Genomic DNA, 25,631 nt, shown 5'->3' with positions numbered 1-25,631 from the left:
ATGAGCTGTGTCATCTAGGACAAGATATTAAACATCACGGAGCCATAATTTCCTACCTGTAAAGTTGCGAGAATTAAATGAAATGATGCAAGGGACTGGCACAAAGAAGACACCATGACTGGTTAATGTCACAGCTGACTCATTTATCCAGGGGTCCGGTGGAGCATTTTCTGATAGCCTGATTTGAGCTGGATGAGTATGACTTCCTTTCATATGTTCACTGGCAATGCTTCAAACACTCATCACACATTTTAGTTTTACTTAAAAAGCCTGGTTGATGAAGTTCTGAAAATCAACGAAGTGCATTCTTCTTCTTTTTATAATCCTCACCTGAGAGTATTTTTTAATTGATTTTAGAGAGAGAGGAAGAGGGAAGGCAGGGAGAGAGGGAGAGAGAAGGCGGGGGGGGGGGGGGGGGAGGGGGGCATTGACTGGCTGCCTACTGCACTCATTCCAACTGCGGATTGCACCCGAAACTTAGGTATGTGCCCTGATTACATATCAAACCACAACCTTTCGGTTCTTGAGACAATGCTTCAACCAACTGAGCCACCTGGCCAGGGCTGCACTATTATTCTTGAAAGCATCTTCCAGTTTAAATTACTACCAAAGGCTACAAATTATGCACCTTTCAGCTGTAAAATACAGGCAAGGCTTAAGAAATGCACATCTATGTCAAGGGGCCGGACAGGGAAGTTCACGGCCTCCTGTGCTCTGTAATACTTGGAGGATCAGGCCTTTGTTCTTGGGACAATCACCTTCTGAGGCCGTGTAAGCGGGACCCTGAGCTAAGGGCCGAGAATAAATAAAGAGCTGCTGGCCCAGGACTATGAGCAAACAATAATCACTATAGCATGTGGCACTGTCACTGCAGCCCACGTGCTGTTGTGTGTGACAGCCATGGCAGGGTGGTGGGATATTTAATGGTGGTGTCCTGGCGTCCATGGTGATGTTCCCTTTGTGGCTTGGACTGCAATACAAAAGTTCTTCTCCCAATAACGGGAGTGAAATGCATTTCCTCCTGCCCCGTTCTTACTTATGAGTGATATATAAAATATGAAGGTGTCTAATACACCAGGTGGAGTATGCAAGCATAGTGAAAATCCAGTCCTCTCAGATTTGTGAGTAAACAGCAGCAGGTATTGGCAGAGTATGTGTGTGTGTGTGGGGGGGGGGGGGGGAGGTGGGGGAGAAGGGAAGGGTCTGGGGCAGAGTTCCAGAGGGAACCAGCTTAGGAGAAAGTAGGCTAGCAAAACTTAGACCAGGCAGGAAGAAACATCCAGACCTTAGCAAAAATGATTCCGTTTGCCACACCTGTTATTAAATGTTTTCACCACTTCCTTTTGGCGGAGGTACTGCCATTTTTTTTCTTTTTATAACTTTAGGGTATATATTTATAGTTAGGGTGCACGCTTATAATTAAATGAACATATGGCAGTTTGTAGTTCTCGTCCATTGCATGAGTTCATGAATCCTCAACTCTTGCAGTATTTGCATAAGTTCTTCCCGAGTGAAAGAGCCCCTCTAGGTATCCTCACGGGAGCTCTCTGGACTGCGGGCTCCTTCCTGCAAATGTGCCAGGTAGGTGAAGGGTCCAGCATGCTGAGAGGGCAGGGCCGGGCAGTGGGCTCTCCTGCCTGCCAACCAGCTATGTCTTGCTTCATTCAGCTGACAATATGATTGAATGTAGAGCAGCACACAGTACTGGGGACAGCAGGGACATGATGGGGTGCCGTTCGATCTCGTGGGGACCAATCTCTGACTGGGTCTGCTTCTTTATAACAAGTTGTGATTACAAATAGTACAAGTGTTGGCTGAGTGAGTCAAAACGAAAGTAATTCAATGCCTCCTCTGCATCAGGTACATACTTGGTGCATCTATTTCACTGAATGCTCACCAAATCCCTGGGAGGTGGGTATGTAGGGTGTTAGTTTGACAGACGTGAACACCGAAGACCTGAGACTTAAGCAATTTTCCCAAGGTCATCTGGCATTAAGGACAAAGGAACTGGAACTAATCGACAATGGAACTGGTATTCCACTTGACCTCAAAGCCTCTGCTCTTTCCACAGCACCATGATAGATCTCAACGTGAGAGGCAACTGCACAAGAGGAGGAAAAGCACTGCAACCAGAAAGATGTGGGAAAGAAAACATAGTAACTTCTGATAGGTACTGTGGACCCTGAGAAAGACGATACCTACTGAGAAGGGCTCCTGGTAACTAACTGGTCAAATGTTGAAGTCAGAGCCTCGCAGCCATTTCTGCACAGGGGCCTCTCACACACACTGCACTGCAGAGAGAAGCCTGCACCAGGCTGCCTGCCTTCCTGCACTGTGTTTCTGCCACCTGAGCCAGCCCTTAAAGGAGTTCCTGGAATCCTATTTCAACCAAGAGGACTAAGACTTTCCCTAGCCAATCTATATATATAAAAGCCTAAGCAACCATAGAAACCGAACAGGTTGTGTGGGGCAACCAGGCCAGCAGGGGGGTTAGTTAGGGTTGACCAAATGACTGAGCAGCAGGCTGCGTGGGGCAACCAGGCTGGCAGGGGAAGGGCAGTTAGAGGTGACCAGGCCGGCAGGGGGGGCAGTAAGGGGAGACCAAACTGGTGGTGGGGGGGGCAGTTAGGGGCAACTAGGCTGGCAGGAGGGGCAGTTGGGGGTGACCAGGCCAGCAGGGGGTGGGGCAGTTAGGGGCGATCAGGCAGGCAGGCAGGTGAGCAGTTAGGAACCAGTGGTCCTGGATTGTGAGAGGAATGTCCAACTGCCAGTTTAGGTCCCAGATTAGAGAGGGTGTAGGCTGGGCTGAGGTGATCCCCCCTTGCACGAATTTCGTGCACTGGGCCTCTAGTTGTATATAATTAACATCTTCCCCAACCAATCAGAGCACCTCTATTCTGACCAATCAGGAGGTGTCCTTAGGACCAATCAAACTGGGAGAATTTGGAGTCTTCATTTGAATGAGGGATCGGGGTGGGGACTTCTGTCTATAAGTTAATTCCCCTGGGCTCAAAGAGCTCACTTTCACTTTCCACCAAAGACTGAAGACTGTTTTTCCCCTGCTGGAGCTGAAACAGTGAATTTGAAACACTGAAGTGCTGGGAGCAGGTCCATCCTTGCTGTTTCAAGGGACCTGGCATATATGGCATACTGTTCTTAATATGTTTGCTCACCTTCTTGGCACTATGTGTTTTAACCAAGGTCACCTCTCTGAGAAAGGTTGTTTCCCCGGCTAGGGATTTTCCCCTGAAGTTAGGGAGGGAATAAAACCCCTTAACTAAGTGCCAGGCGGGTAATTAATCACTTTAACTACGAACAATCATGCTTAAGCTACATAATCTTTACTCCCTGGAATGGAGATAAGAAACGCCCTAACCTTTGGAATAGAGATTGATAGGATTGGAATCAACTGGTATAAATACAGATGTAACAAGACAACAGGACACAGAACCTAGACACAGAACCTAGACACAGAACCTACACAGAACCTAGAGACAGAAGAACTTCGCTGGAGAGAACATGGCAAAAGATCCTGGACAGAAACTGGCCACAGAACCTAGAGACAGAACCTAGCGAGAGAACCTGGCTGAAGAACCTAGAGACAGAACCTGGCTACAGAACCTGGATAGAACATGGAAGAGAACCTGACTAGAACCTGGACAGAACCTAGAGACAGAACCTAGCAAGAGAACATGGACACAGAACCTGGCTGGAGATCCTAACCAGAACTTTGCCGGAGATCCTGACCAGAACTTGGCTAGAGATCCTGGCTAGGCTGCTGATCAACTGAACGCTGTTTCCATGTCATTCCTTCTTCGCCGACTCCGTCTACACCTCTGGGAACCCCTGGACTTGCTGGGGCTCGACCCCAGCACTGAAGCTGTCTTGCCAGAGAGGGGCCTGGCTCCAAGGCTTCCAAACTGTCACGCTGCTTCACAGTTGAGCTGTGTGCACTGAATAAAGTTTCCTTCTTTACTGCAACCCCAAACTGGGGATTCCTGTTGGTGGTGAGTTGATACCAATGACCATAAGTTGACGGTACTATACGGTATGTTAGTGTCATCTCAACTATTGACACTGACCCAGAATTGTTTTTAAATAATATTTCTATGAAGCACTTGGGAAACCATTTTTTAAAAAATGACAACAATAAACAATTTGCTCTGGCTGGTGTGGCTCAGTTGATTGATCATTGCCCAATGCACCGAAGGTTCAATTCCCGGTCAGGGCACCCACTTAGGTTGCAGGTTTGATCCCAGTTTGGCAACCCATTGATGTTTTTCTCTCACATCAATGTTTCCCTCTCTCTCTAAACATCAATAAACAAATAAATAAACAATTTACTTGGCTCAATAATTAATTATTATAGCAGATAAATCATTTATATTTAATGTAAAACTACTAGAATAAGCATCTCAGACTAGACAAAAGCAGACATGGGGAAGGACAACAAAAGGTGAGTCAAAGGGTAAACTGCTTTAAGTTATCTTATTTCTTCTGCATATGTTACATTAATATGTCAATACCACGCAAGGCTCATTAGAGTGGTTGGTTTCATCAGCATAATTTGTATAATTGCAAATGGCTTAACTTCAACAGTCCCCTTTAAATGCACAGGTATAACTCTTGGCACCGCAATCAGGCATCCTGCTGCTTGCCCAGTAACTCACCATGTGGACACTCACACTGCTTATGAAGTACAAGATGAGTTTATATAGCTGTTGCTAATGGAGTTTATATTAGTGTCCAGTTACCTGTACCTCCCAAATTTCTGGAATAACGCATTAGAAAAATAATCTATGGATTTAACATAGATTTGATCAACTCTAACATAAGATTTTAATATAGGATTCAGATCAAAAGCAGGAAATAAAGGCAAATAAAAATTCCAATTCATATTTTATTAAAGTTGGAAAGAAACCAGCAATGCCTTTTATAAGAATGCTCTGCTTTGAAAATAACTGCCCATGCTAGTGTAAGGCAAACTTTTCTGATTAGAGATGTTATGAGCAGGCCAATTACTATATTAATATATTTCTTATTACTGGCTTTCTATAGACTGAATCTTTACTTTCTGTTTTGAAATTTGCATATCATTTTGGAAAATTCTGTTTTCTGAATAAGCAAGGCCATGGTTTCATGTAGGAACCTTATGTCTGATTTTAGACAATACACTAAATCTCCTTTCATCCCAAGAACACAGATTTTGATAACTACAAAAGTAATTTGTCAATAATTTTAAGTCCTTGGATGAAAGACATTTAATAATAGTAATAACATATTCTAAAGTCTCTATTTTCCCCATTTGACCTTCATTTTCAGATAGAAAATGCCTCTCTCTTAAGACCTCCCTTTTCCTTTCCCCATCTTCACACCTGGATGCTGCTGCTACTCCCGGGCAGCTGTTTCTAAGGAAGCTACAAAATCTGAGAGGTGCTGAAGCTGTTATAAAAGAGAACAGCTAGATAGCAAAAAGGGCTTGTTCTTGTACACAGATTCTGTGACTGGGTGACACATAACAGGTAAATATCTTCCCCAACTCAATACGTGAGCATCATTCTCAAACTTCCCAATGGACTTATAAAAAAGATTCGCCTGGTCCTCACCGAACACCTCCAGAGTGCCAAGTCCTGGGGATGCATGTAGGCCTTGGTTGACAGAGCATGCCCAGGCGGCAGGCTGGCAGGTATGGCCTCAGGTACCACCGAGCTCAGGAAAGACCCTGGTAAGACCAAAGCTGGACCTGGCTCCAGGGGTGAATAACAAAGCAGCAAATGTGAACCAAGGATGGAGGTCTTTAGAAGATGAACTAATTCAATTCAAAGCATCATTCTACCTCCAGCGAGAATGATCTTTATGGCAGTCTCTAAAGCTCAGTGTCATTGGCGGATTGTCACCCTGATGCTACACAACCTTACAAAGTGAGTTGGTTCACTAATGCTGAGAACAGGACAGAAAATAAAAACAAAATACCCTCAGGAATCTAAGCTTTGCCGCTTTTTTCTGTGTTCCTGAAAGTAACATCTGAGTTAACAACATGACCTTTTTTCTTAACACTTTGCAATAATAATTAGTATGTGAGTGAAGAACTTTAGAATCAAATGCAGAAACACTGGAATTCACAGGGGACATTTTCTCTCACTAAACCCTCTCAAAGCTGAACTACTTGAAGAAAAACCATTTATAAAGTTATTGATTGAAAATACAACATAGCTTTTAATACTTGAAAATAACATAAAAATCACATTTGGGGTGCGAAAGTTATATGGCTGTGGGGGCTCTTTGCCCAGCTGTGTGCTACAATGAAGCCGAGTCCCTCTTCCCCATCAAGGCCGCGGCCACAGTGCTGTAGGGGGAAGGGCAGAGAGCTGGCCACCCTCCAGGGCCCGAGGTATGCCCAGTCATTGATAGTTGCGGTCACCATCCCTCTAGCAAGGTCACTATGAAAACACTTTTAAATAACAAACCGTTTCCCAGTAACCTGTCCTAGTTATCTCACTTCTGCTTCCACATTTTCCACTATGCAAATTATAGAAAATTATAGAAAAAAACCCCTACATAATGGAAAAATTACAGAAAGAACCCACAGTCCTGCCAGTTTAAGAAACACTGCGGAATTATTAACAAACATGAAGAGAGGAGCATATTTTATGTGGGTGCAACCCCACACGGGACCCCACTGCGGCATGATGAGGAGAGGCGGGATGCGAACCAATGTAAAGTATCCTTAAGCTCTCTAGGCATTTCCATTCCTATTGGAGGAAACACGTCCAATTCAACGAATTTACAGTTTTAAGCAGAGATGCTCTGTGTTCAAAGTGGAATTTCAGAAGGAGGAACAGGGTGAGGGAAGAAATGAAGGTGGGGCCTGAAAGTGGGAAGGGAGCCCCTGCTCTATGAGAGACATGGGAGGCCGAAGAGGGACTGGGGACGAAAGGGTGGGATGGGGAATGTGCAGGAAGAAAGGGCGACAGGACAGGACTGGGTGGTTTATGTGCTGTGGGCACAGGGAAGAGCCAAAGACACAGAGGGTCAGCTGGACAGAGAAGGAAAACTAGAGCTCACCCACCAGCTGTAAAGCATCTCACAGTTTACAAAGTGTCTGGAACACGTTAACTGCTCCAGGCGGTGGAGCTCCCCGAGATGAGGTGGTTACAATGGGGCAGCCTTGAGAAAAGCCGGCAGCAGCAACCAGGGACCCTGTGGTGCTTGGTTCCGGCTTTGGAAACTGGGAATTTCTGCCCAGGGGTTGCAGCTGAGATGAAAGGTCTCCATCTCCAAGGGAGGAATTGCAAAAAGAAGTGAGATTAAAATGTCACAGAGGAGCTGCGGAGAATACTAGTGCAAGAGACAGGGAAGTGGTTGGAGGGGAAGGAAGAACAAGGGCAGCAGACATTTACTGACGTGCAAGCAGAGTTTCTGGAAGGGGGTGGGTCTACAATGTGAGGAGCTCTGGCTTTGGCCACTTGATAATTGTGGAGAATGCAGTCCCGACAATTCTGCTATAATGTGATGAGCATATGGGTTCCTGAAAATCAGTGCGCTATAGAGAATGTGCAAGAAAACCCAGAAGGTTTGCGGGGGAAATGGGGTTAGGGGCACGCCATTAAGAAATTTTGCAGTGACATTAAACAAAGACAGGAACTGAATAACAGTGAGCACACAGGGCTGCGTGTGTTAAATAGTTAAGGAATGCAAAAATTACTCCAATGAATGTGGCACCTGACCATGAAGAAGACCTGAAATCTGCTTGTGGAAATGGGTGTCAGAAGTGTTGCAGCTTGTGAGTTACTGTGAAGTGGGAGGCGGAGAGTGAGATCTGAAATCCAATGAAAAGTTGTAACACAAGACACGGATGGGCGTAGCTCCTAACACACTTGGTGAACGAGTAGCTGGTAGGTGTCTGAGGTGTGAATGTGTACATTCAGTTCACCAAGGTGCAGTTTTCTGCGTCCACTAGTGTTTCTTATGGTCAAAACTGTGCATAAGCAAACACAACATTTGCCTCAGGCTAAAATTGTTCACTAACATGTCATTCAAATAAATTTGCATTTTTCAAAACAAGTGTTGTAGCAGAACTGACTATAAAAGGGAGAGTATTTCAAAATATTTATGAGGGTGTGTTTTTTTTATTCTCCTATGCAATTATACTGGGAAGTATAAACTCTCAGTTCCAATCATATTCCACCTAAGTATGGTTTTGGCATCGTATAAGCCTGTCTCAACACCGTCTCAACTATTTTAACAATCATTTCTTGCCAAAGGATAGATGCCAAGTGCTGTGTAAATCTGGAGTGAATTATGAATTTTGAGTGACCCGGGTCCAGATCCAGGAAGCCAAGGATTCTCTAGCTTTTCAAAATGCTTTAACTTCTCATAAAGTTCACTTCAGGGTGAGAGTGGCACGTACCTACAGGATGCATGTGGTTCTCCTGGGACACCACTTTCCTCTAAACACTGATGCCATCTGAATGTTATGCACTACATTCCAGATAAAATCCTGTACAGCAACATCCCATCTCATCTGTAGGTGTCTAGTTGAGTTTTCACACGACCAAAAGCCTCTTCTACCACAATCAATGTGTCCATCTATAATTTCTCACTCTCAATTAATATATTACCATATTTACACACGTGGAAAGGGCTGCATTTCACAGAGCGAATTCCAAGTTTAATTAAACGGCAATTTCTGAGGTGAATCACCATGAAAAGATAAAGACATTATGCTAATTATATGCAGAGTAATATGGCTCTCTCCTGTTCTCACCCAAATAACCATTTGGATTTAGTATAAAAGTCATAAAAATGAACAGAACCATGTAGTCAGCTTCTTAACCTCCACCAGCTGCACTGGCCCTCAGTGCTTGTGGATGGACTGAAAGTTGACACTTACGGGTGCTTCTGAGAGGCACTTCCAGTGTCAGCCACTAGAAGTCCTTAGCAACACACCGCTGTTAGGCTGGAGGAGAGGAGAAAGGAGCAAAGAAGAGAGAAAACACCACCAAGAGGAAATTGGGGGTGGGAGAGAGCACCAGGTGGGGGAATAAAAGAAAAAACAAGTGACGAAATCAGAGGCAGGACTTAGAATGCACCATGGACTTATCCAAAGATAAATTTTAAGTCAGATAAGGAATGTTTATATCCTGCAGACAACTGAACAAGCTATCAGGCCATGACCAAACCCTTATTCACTCACATTTCTAGATTAATTGGAATTTAGCATAACTAGACGTCTCCATATGTTCCCAAATATATTTAAACAGACTAGGGGCTAGAGCAGCTCCATTCTGTGCACCATAACTGGAGGGAAAGAGAAAAGGGCTCCGGAAAAAACAGGGGTTCCTGTTACCAAAAGATTACTCATGAAGTCAGTGCACAGGTTTAAAATATTCATCCTCCTGTAAATTGTTGGCAAGGTGTTAAAACTTCTGAACAGTGTTAGTTTCACCAAGTACACAGGATTTCAAAAGCCCGAATAGAATTGCGGTTGATCTTGTACTATTTCTGGTCCTGTACAATACAATATTCAGAGAAAACAAAAATTACTGAAAATTGAAAAACAAAACAGAACCCAAACTACCCTTCAAAGGAACTCCAATGCAATTCTAAAACTATCCAGAACAATGATATAATAATTCCTACCAGCTCCTGTACAGGTCCCCATATCATGTTGTGCTTTTCTGTGTGGGGAGCATGAATACAGTAAGTTAATTATAATAACCCTGTTATTTCTCCATTTTATGACCAACCTCATAGGATCAGCCGTCTCCTTAGGGAAGCACGTGGGGTGCCATGTGTCACTTTCTACATGGTTACTGCGGGAGGCCTTACCCGACTCCCCTACCCTCAACAGGTGACCTCACAGCGCGTGATGAGTTGTGCTCCATGGTTACATGATAGATGTGGACACACACAGACCCATCCTCTCTGGGGCCTTTGGCCATGTCGGCCTCCTAACATTGTAAAATGCTTCTCTGCTTTTCTAAACTGTAACAATGATATGCTTATATCATATCTCATACCATCCCAGGTGGCACCTGTGCTCACATATTCTCTCTGGCGACAAGTAGGGAGGGATAAGTGAGAGACTCAACTACTTAGAAAGGAACTTTCACCAGGGCCTTTGGGCAGCCAGCCACTCACTCCTGCCTCCAGCAATTGCCTGGGAAGAGGGAAGAAGGGCCAGGGCACCGCTGTGACTCTCAGATCTTAGAAGATTTGAAGATAATGAGTGCAGAGGCTACATCAAGGTGAGGTTGGAGCCTGCAAACACTGTGAGTTCCAAAGAACTGATAAGAATGGCTGAAAACCTGGCCCGAGTCATTCCTGCAGGAAGAAAGGGGAACTTGAACTTGTTACCCCCAATTATTCAGTGAGCAAGCTACTTCTGGAAAGTAGATCAGAAACTTCAGGATGTTATACTTACTCTTCCAAGTCACCAAGGACCATTTAGAGTTCTGACATGCTCGTATAAAACGATTATTACTAAATTAATTGGATTTCAAAAGATGCAATTTGAATTAAACATAGTACCTCTTTTATTACTGTGTATTTATATCAAGCCTTTTCTCCAAGGGGATCAAGGTGATTTAGACACTCCTAATTAACAGAAGGTAATTCAATCACAGTGTTACTGTAAGGTATCATTAGCTTCTCTCAGGTCTGTGATAACTAAGTCTAGATGTTAGGTAAGAGAGAAAAGCAATTTGAGATTTTTCTGTAATGAAAAGTAACACTTGTAAGCACAACAAAGTGTCCACAGTATTCCAGGGGTGACAGAGCTGGAGGACAAGAGTGCACAGGCCGGCCACTACAGTATTTTCAGGGTAAGCCCAGGCATTGTTCCCAGCGTTGACCACGTAACTCACGTGTTCCTCTGTCTTCCCGTTTCAGAGTAGCGAGCTTAGCACAGTGGTGTGAAACCACCTTCTGCTTTTCACTTTGTAACTTTAAACGTGCCTTTATGAAAGGGAGTGACCATGCTCCCCACACGGCAAGGCTGCTGCTGCGAAGTCTGGAGTGATGTTAAAATGTACACACATAAAGGTCTTAAAGCTTCAAGAGCTACAGGTTTCTAGATTTTGAAAAGTAATAATGATTAGGGTTCAGGGTTAGGGGGTAAAAAGTAATAATGACATGACAGTGATACCATTTATTGAGACTTTGTTATGTTCTAGACCAGTGGTTCTCAACCTTCTGGCCCTTTAAATACAGTTCCTCATGCTGTGACCCAACCATAAAATTATTTTTGTTGCTACTTCATACCTGTAATGTTGCTACTGTTATGAATCGTAATGTAAATATCTGATATGCAGGATAGTTTTAGGCAACCCCTGTGAAAGGGTCGTTCGGCCGCCAAAGGGGTCGCAACCCACAGGTTGAGAACCGCTGTTCTAGACTCTCATACCTTCTGAGGTGATGATACTATGCCCGTCCTTCAGATAAAGAAATGGATTTGCCCACAGTCGCAAAGTAAGCACCAGAGCAAGGACTTGCTTGTGACCAAGGCTCCAATTCTTTGCGAGCACCACCCGCTGCACGTCCCACTCACCTACTTCCTAGGGCAGTGATTTTCAACTGGTGTGCCCCAAGAGTATTTACAACATGCAGCAACTGGCTATTTGGTCAGGGGCACTGACCTCTTTTCCCTTAGGTTGTCAAATAAAAAAAATGACAACAGTCAACACAACAATAGCCGTCCAGTGTGAATGAATCGAAATTATGCCTATTTTTTTGTCAGACTGGTAAGGAACGTATTTTGTGTGTGCTGCAGAATTTTGACAATTACTTTATGTGTGCCATGAGAGGAGAAAGGTTGAACATCACTGTCCTAGGGTACAGGCAGGTCCCTCCCTCATCCCCCAACTTCTAGTCAGAGTGTCTTTGCATGAGAACAATCTTGTACACATGGATTCACACTCCATGCACACCTGCCCGGATGGATGGTCTGTGTGAATGCACAACTGAATTTACTGACATGGACCGCAAAACACACCAAGGCATGGCTTCTGTTGGGTGCCAAGTGCCCTGGGAGTCAGCTCAGGATGGCCCATGAGATGAAGACAAGGATTTCTCAAGGCGAAGCTGGAGCTGGCGGATGCTGTGCGGCTCAAGGTTTCCTCCCCCGGGAGCACAGGAGTGTGGCACGGCTCACTCAGCAGGGCCAGTTTAGAGTCAGAGATGGGGCGGGTACAACGATCGAGAGAAGGTCACCGTCTGGCACTCAAGGACTTCTCTGCTCAACCCAGCAGGAGCCTGTGCCCACTTATTAGCTCACATGACCATCGGGTTATGAGCATGACTTAGAAATCATAAAATGCTGCACATCCGTGAGGGACGTTCCCATCTCCTGGTGGCTGCACTGAATCTGGCTCCTCTCCTGGCCAGGTGAACAAGCAGGAGCCTCACTCCTCCTCCTCCTCCTCTCCCCTCTGTTCCTCAACCTGCTCTGCTCCTTACTAGCACATCTCCATCTTTAGGAAATCACAGGGCAAAGGATTCCCTGGTGAAGGGTAGGGAGACGTGGAGGGCAGAGGGAAATGATCTGGGGACCTGGGACCCTCACGCCTGCCCTTCCTCCCACCTGTTCTAAGCCCAGCCCCCTCTGCCTCTGCCCCCATGCTCCCCACGAATCTCAGGTGCCCTCCTCTTCCTAGACTGGCAAGGCCACCACTCAGTGCCTGAGGACAGGAGTGTGACCACCTAGGCTAAGACTCCACAAGCCACCTCCTCACCAGCCCCCAAACCTAACCTTCCAAGGGCTATTTGTGACGACACAAATCAGTCCCGTTCAGGGACCTGTAGGCACCCTGGGACACAGATATATGGTAGAAAGAACACCCGATCCCAGCAGTGGAGATCAAGGTCACTTTCACTCATTCATTCACACATGTATTCTGAGTGCCTGCTCTGTGGTGAGAGCCCAGGGTGAACAGGACACACACTGTCCCTGCCCTCCTGGAGCTCAGACTTGGGGGAGCGGGAGAGAGGCACCTCACTAAAAGGAATCAAGCCAATGAATGTATAGTTACAAGTTGCAGTGAGCGTAAGAAGGAAATGAACAGCATGAGGAGGAGCAGGGTGTGGGAATAATCCACAGAGGGGCCTCAGAGCAGCTTCTCCAACCCCTGGTGGGAGAGGGCCTCACAGGTTTTGTCTCTGCCTCCAGCACCCTCTCTAACCCCTCCCCTCAGAAGACAGCTTTAAATAGAATGTGGTTAGCGTGGCCTGGATGCTATGATCTGAGAGAAAGCCCCCTCCTCCCTATGAGGGAGGGTGAAAGGAAACTAGGGGTTTTTAGAGACGACACAGAGCCTCCACCCAATTCCCCTTTCTCCACCCAACCCTTACCCTCCCCTAACAAGAAATGCTTGATGCGACGGAGAAAAGGAGCCCCACTCAAACCTGTTTTTTGGGCTCATTTTTTAATGCCTTCTTACCAAGCGTGATTATGCATCTCACTAAATACGAGTGAAGTTAGTTACAAATGGTATTGCATTGTAACACAACTCTGCCAACACAGCATGCTCACCTCGGGAACACGGTCAGAAATCAGAGCAACCTTTAATCTTCATGGCCTTCCTCTTCTAGTTTCCGCCTGCAATGTCTTCAGGCTCCTGGCCCTCAAAATGCTAACAAGGAGTATGACTACTTTAGGGGCTCACTGCCTTCCCCAGGACTGGAGTATTCAAGTGCTTACAGCACTCTCCTCCTACCGAGCTAACAGGTAGACGGATGTTCTTATGGATCAAAATTCAACATGCACTGAGTACGTAATTTTAGGGGGAAAATATTTAAAATCAACTGAAGCTGGCAAAAGCAAAGCAGTGCATTGAATGAACTACCTTAAGGCCCGTTTCTCCTGACCCTTTTTGTGGGGCTGGCAAACTTCTGCGAAGGAGCAGACAGCACATATTTTAGGCTTAGTTTCTGCTGCAACTGCTCAGCTCTGCCATTGCAGCAGGGAAGTGGTCACAGAATATGAAGTGGGTGAAACTTCGTTTAATGGACACTGAGGTTTGGATTTCACAGACTCACAAGAAAGATAGGGCTCAGTTTTAGGAAACCAACGAAAAAGTATGACATCCCATCCCATTTACATTTAGCTAAATACTCAAATAGCCATTTATACTAACAGGGATTGGTTTTTGTTCTGCTTTTGGCACAGATAACTGATTTAAAAGTTAAAATTATTTTGTGCCCCATAACGACATAAATGAGGGTCTAACTCCAACTGAGCACTCTCCAATATAGAATGGTAATGATTACAAACTAGAATGATCAACACTGTTTTCAAAATCTAATTATCAATCAAAACTGATTTACATATTTTTATAAGTAGATTTTTATAAGTAGATAAAGGATCTCACATTTAAAATCTCCATATAAAAATCTGTAACATTTAGCCCTAATAACCTAATGCTAAATCTAGTAGGAAATAAATATTTTAAACTACTTAACTACTGATTTTTAAGTTAACTGATAATTAAGCTTGTAGAGTAAAATCTTAACACATCATATTGTCCACCCACTCGGTTTACTGTGAGAGTAATTTTTTATGGTTAAGAATTTAAAATGCCCTAATTAAGTTAGAAAATACTTTAAAACCATTATTAAGTGTTATTGTTATTTCTGATAAATTCATGTGGTAGTAAAATTGGATTTCTGGTATTAAAGGTGGTTATTATAGTGGGGTGAGTGGCATTAATTATGTCACAGCAGCCTGGGGGGGGGATATAAGTGATGAGAATGAAAAACAGTAGCTGTTAAAATAGAAAACCAAGGGACAGTTCCTGCAGCCCCCACAGGGAGAAGGCACCACCCAGGCAGGAGCTGATTAAAGGTTTGGTGAGGTTGAGGGTGAGCCTTTCCATCTATGTAACAACGAGAAACAAAGAACCTGCGGGCAGTGAATTTTTTCAATCTTATGAACATGAGGCCAAATGTAACATATCAAAAAAATAGGCTTCAAAGCTTACACTGCACCAAATGTTATTTATAGGACTATGCCTAGCTGCGGAGAAAAATCACTGCCTCGTTACTCAATAGGCTGTGGCAAAACACCTTTACAATTTCTTTCCCCAGTTCATGACTAGGAACATAACAGAGAGGAAAAAAAGATCAGAAATGAGTACAGCCTACTGCTCTTGAAAAAATGCCAGAAGGTAGCTCAAGTGCCTATTATTACATTTTTCTCAAAAACAATTCTGAAATATATGATTTTTCATATAAACTGGTTATTTCAATAGCTTTATTTTATGAAGGTAATTCCATCCAAATGATCCTATTTCCTAGCGAGTTGTCTTCTAAAATGTGACTGTACATCCAAAGAGTGTGTATCCATGAAAACAGAAGAGCTCAACATTGAATTTACAAAATGATCTATTTATATTCCATCACTAACAATTCTGTACATGTATCTAATGTAATTTCAGTCTTTTCAATACAACTTCAAACTGGACTTGCAAACTGGTGAATTTCTAAATGGAAAAGCATATGCCATTCTAAACCGCACAAGAATGGGTGGCAATAAATCAAGTTAAGTCCTAGCCAGTTTGGCTCAGTGGATAGGGCATTTCCCCGCAGACTGAAGGGTCCCTGGTTCAATTCTGATCAAGGGCATGAACCTTGGTTGCAGGTTCCCCAGCCCTGGTCAGGGTGTGTGCAGGAGGCAAACCAACTGATGGTGCGTGCAGGAGGCAACCGATTGATGTGTCTCTCTCACACAGATGTTTCTCTCTGCCTCCCCCTCTCCCTTCCACTGTCTCTACAAAAAAAAAATAAAAAAAAAATAATGAAAAAAAGTATACCCGAGTGAGGATTAACAACAAAAAATAAAATGAAAGAAAGAAGGGAAGGAAGGAAGGAAAAGAAGGAAAGAAAAAGAAAGGAAGAAAGAAAGTTGATCTGTGATGTGGGTCTTGCATGTATAAAGTCAGGGAATGATGTAGAGAACATCAAGATCCTGAACAAAAAAATTACATTATCACTGCAATGTACATGCTTTCTAAACTCTAACTCGAATATGAGCAACAATGGAACAGGATGAAATAATAAACAATTTATCCTTTTAATGAATCTTTAACAAAAAATACTTCCGAAAAGAAACTCACATGTGTGATTCGTACTGGCTACCTGTAGCCAGCACTTTAAAGCCAGCACAGTTAAAGTAAGCACTCAGGCAAATTATCTCCATTTAACTAGCTGGAGAGCATTCGGAACCACAGACCGAGCCAGACACCAGGGCAAACAGCAGGCTCAGAGGGCAAAGCAGCCACCTTTGCAGGTGGAATGTAGAAACACCATAGGCTTCACATCCCCAAGTCCCCATCTGGGCAGAAGTTGCCACCTTTAGGGAAACTAAGTTAAACAGTGAAGGTACGTTTACTGATGGGGTGTTTCCAGAGAGTACCTGGGCTCCAAAGTGGAGCCCTGTAGTGGCGGGTTCCAAAGCTTTATCCCAGTCTCTGCAAGCTCACAGCGATAAATACAATGATTTCTCCTTCAAAGTAGCCACCACATGCTGGCACAGCCCCCTCTGTGCCAACCCGCACACAGGAACAAGGAGACACTTAGCTCTCCCCTGGGTCCCAGGTGCGAGGGAGCCAGAGGGCTGGCGCAAACGGTGGAGAAGCCGGCTGCATGTATTAATGAGCTAAGAAATGCATGGTCCAGGTCAGCTCGTCTTCATTTTGGGGAATCTGAAAGGATTTGGAACTTGAGCTGCATCAACACATACAAGTTATCACACCCTGAGAGCCAATTAGGCTCTTTGTGTCTCTGATCATCGCTTTTCTGTTTGAAATGGATTTCCACAAAGGAGGACAATCACATCCACAAAATAAGATGTAGAGATGATTCCACTCTGCAGACACTACAGAAATGATTTCAACCATTGACGCCAAACAATTCTGGATGTTATCTAAACTTTTTATTTTTAAAAGGCGGTATAGCATTAATAGTGTTCGATGCATGTTTTGAGAGGAAATAAAAAAATTCTGATTCTGGAAATTATGAATTGCTAGAGGAATACATGCATGAGGTTCATGTCCTTAAAGTTATTCCCATGCGCCCCCCCACTCCCCCCTTTTTTCCTTTCTTGGCAATTATTAGGCTTAACATACATTCTTCATCTATCCAAACCCACTGAAGGGAAGCCGCTGTTCCAAAAAGCTTCAAGAATATTACTCACCTACCTAACAACAGTCAAGGTACTCTGCCTCTATTTGTCTGGATGATCACCCTTTAGCTGGTCTAGTTCTGAAAGTTGTCACATTGTACCTCTAACTCTACCTCCTGGCTCCCCTCTGAGACATCCAGGTCTTTCTCTAGGGCAGCGGTTCTCAACCTGTGGGTCGCGACCCCTTTGGGGGTCGAATGACCCTTTCACAGGGGTCGCCTAAGACCATCGGAAAACACATATATAATTACATTACGATTCATAAAAGTAGCAAAATTACAGTTATTAAGTAGCAACGAAAATAATTTTATGGCCGAAACCGGTTTGGCTCGGTGGATAGAGCGTCGGCCTGCGGACTGAAGGGTCCCGGGTTCGATTCCGGTCAAGGGCATGTACCTGGGTTGCGGACACATCCCCAGTAGGAGATGTGCAGGAGGCAGCTGATCGATGTTTCTCTCTCATCGATGTTTCCAGCTCTCTATCTCTCTCCCTTCCTCTCTGTAAAAATCAATAAAATATATTTAAAAAAAAAAAAAAGAAAAGAAAATAATTTTATGGTTGGGGGTCACCACAACATGAGAAAATGTATTAAAGGGTCGCGGCATTAGGAAGGTTGAGAACCACTGCTCTAGGGGGAATTTCAGGAAGCTTGTCTTTACCACAATCCACAGGACAAATGCAGAGGGGAGGGGATGCTGTACTCTGGTGGCCACAGAAGTAACAAAGGTGTATGGGGATCGTGTAAAGCTATTTTCCCACATATGTTGCCATAGTTTAGAAATCATTTTGCCCTGGGGGCTTTCCACCTATTCAAACAGCGAGTTTCAGAGCCTGGGTCAGGAGCAGCTACCTTATAAAAACAAAGACACTTCTCAGATTTAAAGGTCAAATTAGATTTTCATTCAGGTTCCCACCAAAACGACAGGTGTGCAAGTGAGGCTCCGTCAAGGAGAAACTACTTTCTAAATTATTTTAACATATCAAACACCAACTGTGGAGCTTCGTCCTCTCTGGTGGGCAAAACAGCCCCTGCAGCTACCAAGGCTGCACCCCAGGTTGGCAGCTCTGGGACAGAAGGAGGAAGGAGCAGGGCAGGAAAAGGGGGGGCACCTCTGGCATCCTGAGTAATTGGAGATGGAGCTAGGAACTTCCCCACCACATGGACAAACTCAAGGTGAACGGGGAGTGAGAGGTGAGGACACAGACAGGAGACAGACAGACAGACATCTGCACTTGTTCCCCTCCAGGCACCCAGAGGCCGCTTTGCAGAGGAGCAGAAGGAAAGAAAGTCTGAGAGACTCAGCATTTTCCCTGAAGAGCATTTAGAGTCCAAAGTGGATATTGTAAATTAATGCAACAGATCAACTTTACCAAACTAAATGAAAATTTAGGAATACCATCTCCCCCTAAGAGAGACAGAAAAGCTACATTTCCTTTGCCATCTTAGTTAACTGTGAATTCTGAACTCAAACTCAGCCACACAGACCCAAGGTGATGAGAAGCTGAATTAGGATGATGGCCACAGAATGGAGAGGCAGCCAGCACTGCCTCGTCCGCTCAATTAAAGTTTATTTATTCAACGTTTAACAGGGACAAGAAGTTAGTGAGTAAACTAGGATGAGGAAGCTAAGCGCTTCCTCACAGTTTTGAAAAGCCGCCAGTGCATATGGTGACTGACCGAAAAAACTGTAGAAAATACAGAATTTGAAAGGTGTATATGGTCCCTTTTTTCATTTTCTCTAGGGGTCCTTGACAGACAGAGGAACTTAGCAAACAACTCAAGGAAGTACCTTTAGCCACTGCAGAAAGAAAAACAAAATGCTTGCAGTCAAGAAGAGAATATGTCAAAAATAAACTTCGAAGGAATTATACAAGAGCAAATCCAATATGGAATTTGGTGGGAACACAGGAAGTGACTCCTCTGCTCTTACAGAGGAAGAAAAAAGGTTACAGCTCTGCAATGATCTTATTTTATCAAAGATGCAATACTGTTCTTTTGCCTAACTCACAGGTTCAGAAAGAAGTTCCCTAACTTTTCTGGAGCTTTAGGTTTCAGACATATTTTATACATATTTCCTACCAGATACAGGAAAATAAAGTGTTTTAAAAACAAGCAAGCTTGCTCAATCCCATTAAAAAGCAGTAGCAAAGCTCTAAACAGAAAAGTAAAACAATGGAGACCCCAACAAACACTTGGCCCCAAACCACGTGGCCTTGGTTGAAATGAAGTCCACCCACAAGCTGAAGTGATGCCACCAGGAGGCGCCCACTTCTCATTTACCAACAGCAGTACCTCGTTGTTATGTCCCGGCTTACTTAGAAAAGTTAAATCAGACTTCATATGACAGATGGCACCATGGCTTGCTTAATACCATTTATCATCTCTTGTCTGAAGACAACATTGGACAACGTGCTGATCTCCACTGAGGTTTTCATCTCTGTCCTCCCAGAGATCTTGGAACTGGGTATCAAATTTAATGTGTAAAACAGCTCTATGATGACATCTCTTTCCAGAGGATCGCCAGCCCTAGGTGCTCCTTTTCCCCCAATTGTTCATAGCTTAGTACTGGCACGTGCACTTTGTGCGTGCGTGCGTGCGTGTGTGTGTGTGTGTGTGTGTGTGAATGTGTGTTCCTCACTGGTTTCCATGGAGACATGTACACCTAGAAGTCTGGATCAGAGACAAAGTCTTATAATCACCACCATGTGCTCACCCTGAAGGACTATCTTCCAAAAGTTCCCCCATCTCCCGCATCTGATTCCTGAGAGGCGGCCCACTACGTCTGATCTGATGATACACGCGATGCTATCATCACATTCCTTTAAGCATTCCTTTCCCTTTCCATAGGCCTGGCAGCTGTTCTGGAGTGGCTCCGCTGCATGCTTTTGATGACTCCAGAGAAATTGCTTTTGTTTTTTATTTGTTTGTTTCTTTCCACTGGAAAATAATTTTTATTGAGACCCCACCAGCTTCACAATCTGTTCCTGCTATTAGGCTCCTCCTTCTTTGTAATCAGTCTTTCCTAAGTAGTCCCATGAATGCTCTCTTCTCCACCACTTGTCTGGAAGCAGTCATGGCCAAACTTGGAGGTGCTCTACCCCTTTAAAAAGCAATAGCTGGAATAAGACTGAGCTATAAAAAAAAGGGGGGGGGAGGAATGGGGGATGTATCCTGCAATAGAGGGAAGAGCAGAATCCCAAAGGCTGTAGCTTCATTCGGTGAAAGGGGAGGTCTAGCCAGTGACACTTCTATTTGAAAGGAGAGGTCCAGCCAGTGACGCTTCTATTTTGAAACGTCATGCCCTCTCTCCCCCCTTTTTAGCTCAGTCTTATTCCAGAGCATAATACTCTGCCTGGCCTTTTATTTTATAGTTACAAAGTTGGGAAAGTTGATACCTCCAATTAAAAGAAGCTTTAATGTCAGGTTCTGAGGCAGGAGAGCGATAAGAGGCGTCACAAAGGAGATGGAGAGCAATAGTAATCGTATGACAGATCATCTCTGGTTTGGTCCAGATGGGCAGACTCCATCAATTATGATGTGTGATTTATTTATCCACTGTATTAAGCAAGACAAAACACACGAAACCACACCGACAACATAAAGCAGAGTGTTCCTGATGTTGTATGCCGACTACCAACAAGTCTGTGTAAGAAGAAATCTTTCATTTCGCATATTTGATTGAAAAAAACCTTGCTTCTCTTTAAGGAATATTTAAAGTTATGAGTTAGAAGGGACAGTAACTTATATAAAAAACATCCGCAGAGAGCAAATAACATCCTCTTAGACAAAGCATCTTGCTCCTTTTGACACTAAAAAAGTACTGTTCTCTATTGGATAAATAGATCCCCCAGAGAACAAACAAAGGAACTGCAATCATAGGAACGAATTCATGTATAATCTCTGAACAGATGGCGGCTGCCCGGGAGTCCACCGCTGTGCAGAGGCACAACCAGGCTGCTGTAACAGAGGTGGGCATCGTTTTCTTTTTCCCCTTCTCGCCTTTTCCCTCCCTACAACTGCAGCTTCAATTTAATTATAATCACTAAAGCATATTCCATAAAAATTATAGCAAATCAAGAAACAACCATTTTTCCTTTTAAAAACACCTTACGGAGATACGAATACAACATGAGCTCTACCCTCTTAACAAATTTTCAGTGTACAACACTGAATGGCTTTGCCACCTGCCTTCCTGATCTAGGTCCCAGGCCCAAACCTCACCACTTCCAGGACCAAAAAGATATCACAAATAGGGTAAAACCACCGTTGGGGCAGTTGTGAAGATCTGTTTGTTGATGGCAATCACAGGAGCCATTAGAACAATCGAGGGGCCACAGTAATGGTGAACTTACAACTAATGATCTACATAGAGACACTTTAAGAGCTAGAGGGAGAGTTATTAATAATTACACTGGAACAGCAGGTGTTTCTACAGGGTCATCTCAGGGAAATTGGGATGTGGCACTCTATGCCTGGGCATTCTTTCTAGTCTCCACAGGGGCTTACACGTTGGCATTTCCATCATCAATTCCTTCTCCGCAGCTTTTCTCACAGACACTGGCGTATTCCCCACATACTAGCTTATTAATAAGAGTTTAGACTCTGAACAGTCATCACAACCTCGAGAGCATTAGCGCACATCTGTACCCCGAGGAGACACCAGGCCGTCCTCACCGGAGGCGAGGCTTCAGCGTGCAGATGGCAGGGACAAGGAGCTCTGCAGGGGATTTCCTACGCTGCCCTCACTTCTCATCTGCAGTCTCCTAATTACAGATGGGCAGTCAACAAAATGATGTAAGATCTTATTTCTAAGGTTAATTTTGGGTTAAGTTCAACACAACATTACAAAAATAAAGAGCTACAGTTAACGTTACAGGCTGTGCCAGACCATAGTACATTTCCCATCAATATTTAACCATTGTCACAAGGTGAGAGACCATTAAGTCACTAAAGAAGGACTGCAAAATATTGCAAGAGTTATAATACTGCTGTAGGAAAATTCCAATTTTTAAAGTTCAAATCACAATAATTTGAATTCATTGTAAATATTTTATAGCTTAATTTATCAGATGGAATGAAAAACAGAGCTAATCGATAAAGTTAGAGGCACTAGGCAGCACAGCTATTTCAATCAGAGATCACATAAGAGTCATTTAACAATTTAAAAAATTAAACAAGCTAATGCCTTCTGTCTTATCACTTCTACAACAATGCACACTGTTGACATTATATGCACATAAGAGTTACCTAATAAGTGTTATCAACTACCAGTCCAGGGAGAGGAACCAAGGAACACGGACCGATTCCTGTGCCCAATACTGTGGTGGGTGCCCTACGGAGGCAATAACAGGGTAGACTGAACAAGGGTTAGTACTCAGGCCCGAAAATCTAGCCATGGCCACCCTCCTGCTCTGGATCGGCACTCTGCCCCAGACCAGATCCTGGGTACTGACCCTTTTCCAGTCTACCCTGTTATCACCTGCATAGGGCAACCCCCACCCCACTCACAGGAAGCTCTCAGGAAGGTTCCCATGAAGAAATGTCACTGTGTGACTGCCACAGCAAACAGTGAAACACCTAGGGGGTAAGTCATGTCAGATTTGGGTCAGTGAACCATGTCTGTAAAATGTCTAGTGGCTTAAGATTAAAAAGCATTTACAAATATAAAACTTAAAGAGTTGGGAACTAACTAGGTAGCCTGGGTCACAGCATGAAAGAACTCTTCAATTTTTTCCACATTTACCTCTTTTCCCTATATCCACCCCCACCCACCCCCACCTCACACACAGGAATCTCAGCATAAGCTTCCTGTGTTGATTTCACTCCCAGCTGCCTCCACTACCTTCCAGTAGACTGGACGTTCCCTGAGGAAAGGGGCCAGCACGCTGCTCCCCCAATGTTTATCAGGTACATGCCCCTGGCCTGCCTTCCACTGCAGGTTGGCTGACTCTCCGGAGTTTGCCTGCAGTGTCCAGTGTTCAGTCCTTTATAGCTCTTACACGACCATGAACTCTAAGCTGGAAATGGCAGGGATAAAAAGCATCTGCTACAAAGTGTGGCCATTGTGTAAGAAAAAGATCAAATACCACTTCTTTAAAGGTATGAAATGATAAGCTATTTAAAACATTCCATTCTTCTGACTTACTTCCAAGAAGTGAAGAAAATCAAGAACAAAAGTTCTTTGGAAATTCTGTGTTGGGATATAGTACCCCATGGTCAAGTCAATTTGTGAAATAGGGCATCTGATTAATTTGTTCAAACCAGTATTTCCCCAAATTGTTTCACCATGGAACCTTTGCTCCCATGTGACATTTACTAAGATCCTAAGAAACCAAGGTTCCTCAGAATATACTGTGGGAAACGCTGACCTAAGTGTTTTTTTTCTTTCCCTTAACTTGTACAAATCCCTCTGAATTGCAGCTTTCAGATTAATTTACAAAACACTTAAAACTATTTTTGTTGAAGTATATGATAGCAACTTTGTTTTGGTTCTGACCGAGGCAGGCTACATGGGAAGAAGCCTAGTGCTCTGTGGGCTTAGCTTGTGCATTCAGTGAGGAGGGGAGGAGGCCTCCTGCCCCTGAGCACCCTGAACAGCGAAAGGTGACAGCCTGGCCCACCTGGGCGGGAGGGTCCAACACCAACCTTAACCTTGACAGGCTGGAGAGCAGCTGCCAGCACTCATAAGTTCAGAGAGCTTCAACTACATGGTGAGCTTAAAATGGGTGTAGTTCACCCACTAAGTTCTCCCTTTGAGTTACGTTAAGTCAAAAAGTACAATATGAGCAGGATGTGACTAAGAAAATGCCAGATTCACCGTAAGAGCAAATCTGTAATATTTCAGGTCTCCCAAGGACATCGCATTAATGTTCCGCTGATTACAGATTATACGTGTCTCAGAGCACCTGCTGTGCGAAAGAAAACCACTACACCGGACAGCGCTTGTGACGGAAGCACCTGCCCAGAGGGCACTTACAATGTACTTTTTTTAAGCATTAAATTTCTCACCTTTACCAGTTTGAAAAACGAAAACAAAACAAAATGAGTGAATCCATGGCTGGTTGCAGAGGAAGATAAAAAATACTCTTTACTATATGTATGTGGAAAATAGTATATCCTTTAGAAATCTACTCAGATATAGTTATTACAAAACCATCTATTATCAAATCCAACTGAGGCAAAAGTCTCTGAACCCTGCTTTCTAAAACAACACCAAAAGACTGAACTCCTTCCAATCCCGCAGGTCAGAGAATAGTTGTTCCAGCACAGGTCAATGCAGCATGAAATAGGAGAGGACACCTTAGCAAGAGCTCTTTTTTTTTTTTTTTTTTTTTTAAATATATTTTATTGATTTTTTACAGAGAGGAAGGGAGAGAGATAGAGAGTTAGAAACATCGATGAGAGAGAAACATCGATCAGCTGCCTCCTGCACATCCCCCACTGGGGATATGCCCGCAACCCAGGTACATGCCCTTGACCGGAATCGAACCCGGGACCCTTCAGTCCGCAGGCCGATGCTCTATCCACTGAGCCAAACCGGTTTCGGCAAGAGCTCTTAAGTATCTGGAGTATGACCTTAAGACACCCTCTCAAGCAGGCTACGTAAAAGTACAAAACGACTCACTGTGTCATAAGTTGTTACTATCTTCTTCAGAACCTCAGGCACAATCCCCTGCAACTCCATTGTGGGGTACTGCTCGTTGAGATTCAGGACCACCAGGGGTGTGTTATCCGGCCCCAGAAAGCGGGGAGACACGGCCACCATGCACTGCATGAGATTGGCCACGGAGGAGAGGCCACACAGCTCCTTGAAGGACACCACTGCATTCTGTTAAGTAGAAAGGAAGGAGGCACTTTGTAATTAATCAGCGGTTTTAATTTCTCATGGATATTATATTCAGTACACTTGATTATACTTGAAGTGCCTAGTATGACAGTTGTTAGCAATGCCATGACGGAGTTGGCTATTGATTATTTTATCCTGGGAAAGCTGGTTGTTTTCCAAAGTAAATACAGTTACAGATATTTATAATACCAATTTATCAAAATTACAGAAACTGCAAACAAGTTAAATTCTTCCCAAGGGCAAAGCCTCTTTTCTGATCAAAGTTCAGAGCAGTGCTGAGGCTGATATGCAATTATGAGGGAACAAAAAGAACGGCGTCTGCATTCAAAAAAGGAACACATTAAGAAAAAAAAATACCAGGCTTAAAATAAGTATCAAGTGTGCCAGCCACTCAAGAAGGAAAGGAATATTTGTGAGGCAGGAGCTCGAATCTCTCTCACCTGTTTCTACTTGCTGGTTCCAAACCTACAGGAACTTGGAGGATGCTGCAGTTCTTGTGAGGTCTGCCCAGCGGGAGACCTTGGTTACCCATGGCCTTCCCTGCTTAGTGCCTCCAGGGACCTCAATGCTTCTCCCTCCTGCCCCCTCTCTTTTTCCTACTCATC

The 25,631-nt window shown here is 44.0% G+C and overlaps 1 protein-coding gene across 10 annotated transcripts in view; it reads right to left on the bottom strand.

Annotated features, from left to right (window-relative positions):
* The window catches only part of PLCL2 (phospholipase C like 2), a 173,365-nt gene that overhangs the window by 44,773 nt on the left and 102,961 nt on the right, over positions 1-25,631 (bottom strand). For all 10 annotated transcript variants that reach the window (XR_004971585.1, XR_004971583.1, XR_004971584.1 and 7 more), the window contains exon 3: positions 24,805-25,008. Coding sequence is in view for 7 of the 10 variants with exons in the window: in XM_036332702.1 (XP_036188595.1) it covers positions 24,805-25,008 (204 nt within the window). In the remaining 3 variants the exon portion in view is untranslated. The remainder of the gene's footprint in view (positions 1-24,804; positions 25,009-25,631) is intronic.

The sequence above is a fragment of the Myotis myotis genome, unplaced genomic scaffold, assembly GCF_014108235.1.
Source record: "Myotis myotis isolate mMyoMyo1 unplaced genomic scaffold, mMyoMyo1.p scaffold_m19_p_13, whole genome shotgun sequence".
NCBI classification, from domain to species: Eukaryota; Metazoa; Chordata; class Mammalia; order Chiroptera; family Vespertilionidae; genus Myotis; species Myotis myotis.
The sequence above is the reverse complement of the archived record's forward strand: the minus strand, read 5'-3'. Positions and strand labels throughout refer to the sequence as shown.